This window comes from Lepidothrix coronata, unplaced genomic scaffold (genome assembly GCF_001604755.1).
Source record: "Lepidothrix coronata isolate B3197 unplaced genomic scaffold, Lepidothrix_coronata-1.0 Scaffold285, whole genome shotgun sequence".
Lineage (NCBI taxonomy): Eukaryota > Metazoa > Chordata > Aves > Passeriformes > Pipridae > Lepidothrix > Lepidothrix coronata.
In genome coordinates, this window is record NW_016690465.1 from 43,905 (window position 1) to 49,109 (window position 5,205).

General features: G+C 60.4%; 1 protein-coding gene across 2 annotated transcripts in view; it reads right to left on the bottom strand.

Annotated features, from left to right (window-relative positions):
- CCM2 (CCM2 scaffolding protein) overlaps window positions 1-5,205 on the bottom strand; it is a 13,368-nt gene that overhangs the window by 5,845 nt on the left and 2,318 nt on the right. Inside the window, exons 1-6 of one of the 2 annotated variants that reach the window (XM_017836857.1) lie at window positions 4,288-4,468; window positions 2,640-2,813; window positions 2,261-2,344; window positions 1,709-1,892; window positions 1,144-1,280; window positions 269-404 (exon numbers count right to left, since the gene is read on the bottom strand). In XM_017836857.1, the coding sequence (XP_017692346.1) occupies window positions 269-404; window positions 1,144-1,280; window positions 1,709-1,892; window positions 2,261-2,344; window positions 2,640-2,813; window positions 4,288-4,299 (727 nt within the window). In that variant the 5' untranslated portion in view covers window positions 4,300-4,468. Of the gene's footprint in view, window positions 1-268; window positions 405-1,143; window positions 1,281-1,708; window positions 1,893-2,260; window positions 2,345-2,639; window positions 2,814-4,287; window positions 4,469-5,205 lie in introns of those variants that run through there. The other variant, XM_017836855.1, reaches the window with a different exon arrangement.

The following is a 5,205-nucleotide window of genomic DNA, read 5'->3' on the forward strand; positions in this document are numbered from 1 at the left end:
GGACAGGTGACAAGGTGACAGTGACACCCACCGCTGTGCAGGGACAGGTGACAGTGACAGGTGACAGTGACACCCACCGCTGTGCAGGGACAGGGACAGGTGACAGTGACAGGTAACACCCACCGCTGTGCAGGGACAGGGACAGGTGACAGGGACAGTAACACCCACCGCTGTGCAGGGACAGGGACAGGTGACACCCACCGCTGTGCAGGGACAGGTGACAGGGACAGGTGACAAGGACAGGTGACAAGGTGACAGTAACACCCACCGCTGTGCAGGGACAGGTGCCGCGTGGGCGTGGAGGCCCCGTCGAAGATGGCGCGGTCCAGGAAGTCGATGGTGGACTCGGTGTAGACGATCTGGAAGACCTGGCTGAGCAGGGAGCACAGCTCCTCGGCACCCACCTGGAATGAGCAGGGAGCTTGGAAAACCCCCCGCCAGCCTTTCCCTTCGGCTCCGTGGGACAGGGGGCGTCTCCCACGAGGACCCGGAGTCCGTCACCCTCCCGCGCTGCCAGAGGAACATCCCGACCCTCTCCCACCCGGGAATGGAGCTGGGATGCTCCAGCATCCACTCCTGAGCCCCCACATTCCGTGCCAAGGCTCCTCCGTGCAGCTCCCTGGGATTTTGGCTCATCCCAGAGAGGTGGAGGTGGCCCAGGGAACGTCACAACTGGGAACACGGGGAGTGAAACTCCAGCCCAACTGGAGACTGGAGAGACTGAGACCAGGATCTCTGGACCCAGACACTGCATGAAACAAATTCCAGGTCAGCACTGGGAAAACGCCCTGATCAGCAAAATCCCATTATGGGATTGTCGTCCTCAGGGATTTTCTGCCGCTGGAGGAGGCTCTGGGCAGCAGGAACCAAGGGAAACCATCCCTGGAGCCCCTCTTGTGTCCCTCTCCAGGTATCACCTTGTGCTCCAGCAATGCCCAACGACACCTGCATCCCTAAATCCAGCCCCATGTGTCCCACAAGGCTTGGAGGCTGGGAAGGATCTGGATACACCACGGGCTGTGGCCGCTGTGGAGTTTGGGGCTCCACCCTCACACCGATCCAAGAGCCAGACATTTCCCAGCAATCCCACTGCAGCAATGGCCAGGTGTTCCCGGGGTTTCCCTGGACAGGTGGGAGCTGTACCTTGTTCTCCGTGGCCAGGACCACCAGGCAGCAGCACTCCAGGGGCCCCCCGGCGCTCTCCGACAGCGACCCCGACATCAGCGCCTTGGAGCCCTCGGCACACAGGCTCTGGCTCGGAGAGATCCCGGGATCCTGAGCTGGGGGGAGAGGAGGAGTGAGGGAAAGGCGGGGCAGGGAGGGGACAGGAAGGAATCTTAGGGTGGGCAGAGCAGAAGGGGATGAAAAGCCTCAACTTTGCAGTTTGTTTTGACAGCTCTGGAGATCTCTGGCCGTTCCCACAGCTCAGAATTCCACCAGGGGAATTCCAGCCCCTACAGCACTTACTCCTTTATCCCACAGCCTGTCTGGGGGGTTTGTAACGTGATAAATCCCTGGCTCAGCCCTCCCCGCCCTGAGAGCACACAGGGACAGGCTCCCGGTGTCACAGGGAGCCCTGGAATGGCCTGGGTTGGAAAGGCCTCGAGGATCCCCCAGTCCCACCCACAGCCACGGGCAGGGACACCCCCACCAGCCCAGTGCCACCGTCCCCCGTGGGGAAAACCCCGGGAGCAGGGGCACGGCTCACCTGTCTTGAGCACGACGAGGTGCGCGGAGTCGTCGCGGACGTAGGACACGGCGGCGATGTCGTGGATGGGCACGCGCAGGATCAGGTCCTCCCCGTCCCGCCACACCAGCTTCACGTTGTAGGCAGACAGGCTGAGCACGGCGTCGTGCTCCGCGCTCAGCTGGCCCGGCAGCTGGTGGGCCCTCTGGGGCACAGGGATGGGCACGGCTCAGCCACGGAGCGCTTGGGGCCGGGCGGGCCTTAAGGATCGTCTGGATCCGTGCCACGGGCAGGGACACCTCCCACTAGCCCAGCTTGCTCCAGCCTGGCCTTGGACACTTCCAGGGACGGGGCAGCCACAGCTTCTCTGGGAAGCCCATTCCAGTCCCTCACTGCCCTCCCAGGGGTGTTTCACCATTCCCTCCCACCTCTGAACCTTTCCCTCCCATCCACGGGACACCAGGATGGAGGACACCAGGATGGAGGACACCAGCTGGATGAACCCCAGTGCCGTGGAAGCTCCGTGACCCTGGATTTTCCCCGCTGGGACTCCTGGAACAGGTGAGCCCTCACCTTGGCGTTGTCGATCAGGTGCAGGATCTCCGTGCGGCTGGAGGGGTTCAGGTATCCCGGGATGGAGGTGAGCTGGCCTAAATACTGGGAAAGAAGAGCCAAACCGTTACCACAGCATGGACACAGCCTTGGAATGAGTCCAGAAGAGCCATGGAGATGCTCCAAGGAAAACCTGCAGACAGGTGAGAGCTGGGAATGTCCCCCTGCAGAAGGGAAGGTTCCGAGGAGACCTGAGAGCCCCTTGCAGGGCCTAAAGGGGCTCCAGAAGAGCTGGAGAGGGACTGGGGACAAGGGATGGAGGGACAGGACATGGGGAATGGTTTCCCAGGGCCAGGTGGGATATCGGGAAGGGATTCCCAGCGGGCAGGTGGAGCGTTACCTTGACCTCCTTCTCGATGTAGTCGTGCAGCAGCAGGTCGGGCTCCACGCGCTCGGGCAGCGGCACCACCACCGTGTGCAGCGGCCGCCGCTCCGTCACCTTCTCCTGGGCCTTCTTATCCCGGCCCTTCTCGCCCTTCAGGAACACCCGCTTGAACGGAGACACGATCCCAGGCTGGGGAGGGAAGGGGGACACCGGGCTGAGGGTGGCAGGGGCTGTGGCACCGGAACTCGGGGCCCTTGCCCAGCCCTCCTCGACCCCATCCTGCCGCTCCGACACTCCGCGCTTGGAGCTACAAATCCGCGGCTTTCCACCGGAAAGCGTTTTCCTAGGACGTGTCCCAAGTGCTGAACGCTTCCAAAATGCGGTGGTTTTCCCCCAGGGTCACCACGTTCAACCTTCCAGGTGAGGGGAACACAAGTGTGTTCCAGGTAAAGAGCATATCTGGAGGGTTCCTCCGTGGTTCTGTACCTTCTGCCGTGGAGACTCACCAAGGAATGCCCAAGGGACAGGCAGGAATGTTCCAAGGAGACCCAAAATAATGAGGAAATGATCCAGAAAGCGAATTTCTCTGGGAGAAACGGCTCTTGGTGGTTCCTGAAGTGCCAGGTTTGGAAAACCGTTGGAGCCAACAGGTGGGCTCCTGGCTGAGAGGGAGCACCTTTGGCATCAGCACGGGAATTCCAAGTGGATCCCACCGAGCTCCACGCTGGATAAACGACTGGGAACATCCCCAAACTGCTCCAATTCCAGGGTTATCAGGTGAAGTGGATGTTTGGAGCAGGCAGATCCACGGCTGGACCTGGGAGCTCCTCAGCAACATGGCTCCAATGCCCCATTCCCAGGCAGCCTCTGCTTCCCACCCCTCAGGACAGTCACATCCCAGCTTTCCTGATCCCCATAGCCAAGAGAAAGGAATATGGGATCTGCAGGGGCAGAGAAGGCGCTTCCAAAGGTGAATTAATTAAATCTAAACCAACGAAAAGCTCCCGGGAGAATGGGAATGATCGGCCACAAGGACACTGGGGACAGCACGGCCTGGAAAAACATCCCTTGGATCAGGGAGATAAAAATAAAGGGATTCTACAGGACAAAAGGGAAGACAACAACTCCACGGCCCCTGCCTCAGGAGCAGCAGTGTGGATTTTTGGGAAGCATCCAGGAGAAGGACTCCATGATCCTTGATTGGGATATTCCATGATTCTGTGACTCCATAACCCTGCCCAGGGGTTGGGACTCCACAGAGAAGGAAATCCTGGATTCAACAGGTTCTGTTTGCCAAAAGCAGAGGTTTGGGGACACTCCAACTCCAGGGTGCCCCATCCCAAATCTTGGCTGCCGCTGCCCAAGGATCTGATTCCACAGGAATCTTTTAGGAATCCAAAGCAGAGCGACGCAGGAACCCCCGACTGGAATCAGTACCCAGACACTTCCCCTTTCACCAGCTGGCTCCAGATCCACCCCAATCCATAAACCCCCCTTTTCCCTCCGGGATGTGCTGTCTCCATGGGGCTGGGATGATCCCCAGCCCCCCAGGCTCTCCGGGGAGAGGATCTGGGGATCCCAAATCCGAGGCAGAGGCACCTCCCGTGGTGACGCAGCTCTGAAACAGCTTCTGCTTTTGGGGCTCCCCGATCCCGGCACCCACCTCGTCCTCCATGGAACTCCCTGGGAGATGGGACAGAACCGTGCTGGGAGAGCCAGGGGGGCTCTGGGGGGAAAGGGGGAGCTGCTCCCCTGGCTTTGGGGGAGCCAGGGCCGGAATGGAGGAGCTCAGGGCCAGGAAGTGCCACGGCCACAGTTTCCTCCCTCCCACGTGACAGGTCGAGCTGGGGGTGGAACTGGTGATGGGGCTGTGGCACGAGCCCATTCCCACCTCCCACCCCGCCCCCTGCACCCCTAAATCCCTGGGAACACCCCAAATCCTTGGTGCTTTGCTGCTGGGAAATCCCCCCATCCCACGGGAGGCTGAGCCCTGGTTTCTCCTCAGAGTTCAGAGCTGGTTTGTCTCCAGCACCTGGGTAGAGACCAGTGGTTGGACTTGATGATGCCAGAGGCTCTTCCAACCTCAATGATCCCATGATCCACTGAGTCCATGGGCGGGAAGGCTTTTTCCTGCCCAGAGAAGCCGTGGCTGCCCCATCCCGGGAGGTGTCCAAGGCCAGGTTGGATGGGGCTTGGAGCAACCTGGGACAGTGGGAGGTGGGCAAGGGGTGGAACTGGGTGAGCCTTAAGGTCCTTCCAACCCAAACTATTCCATCGTTCCATGATTCTATTTTGAGTTTCAGGTTTCACATTTGGAAAGCAAAGCTGGGAATGAGGCTACAACTCCCTGAAGAAGGAGGTTGGTTGGAGAAGCAGCAGCCCAAGACCTGGTGGCTGGTTTGGGGAGGATGGGGCCATCCTGGGAATGGGAGCCAGGAGTCATTCCCACTGGAGCTGCTGGAGAGAGTCCAGAGAAGGCCATGGAGCTGCTCCCAGGGCTGGAGCACCTTTCTCATGGAGCCAGGCTGGGAGAGCTGGGGGGGTTCCCCTGGAGAAGAGAAGGCTCCAGGGAGAGCTGAGA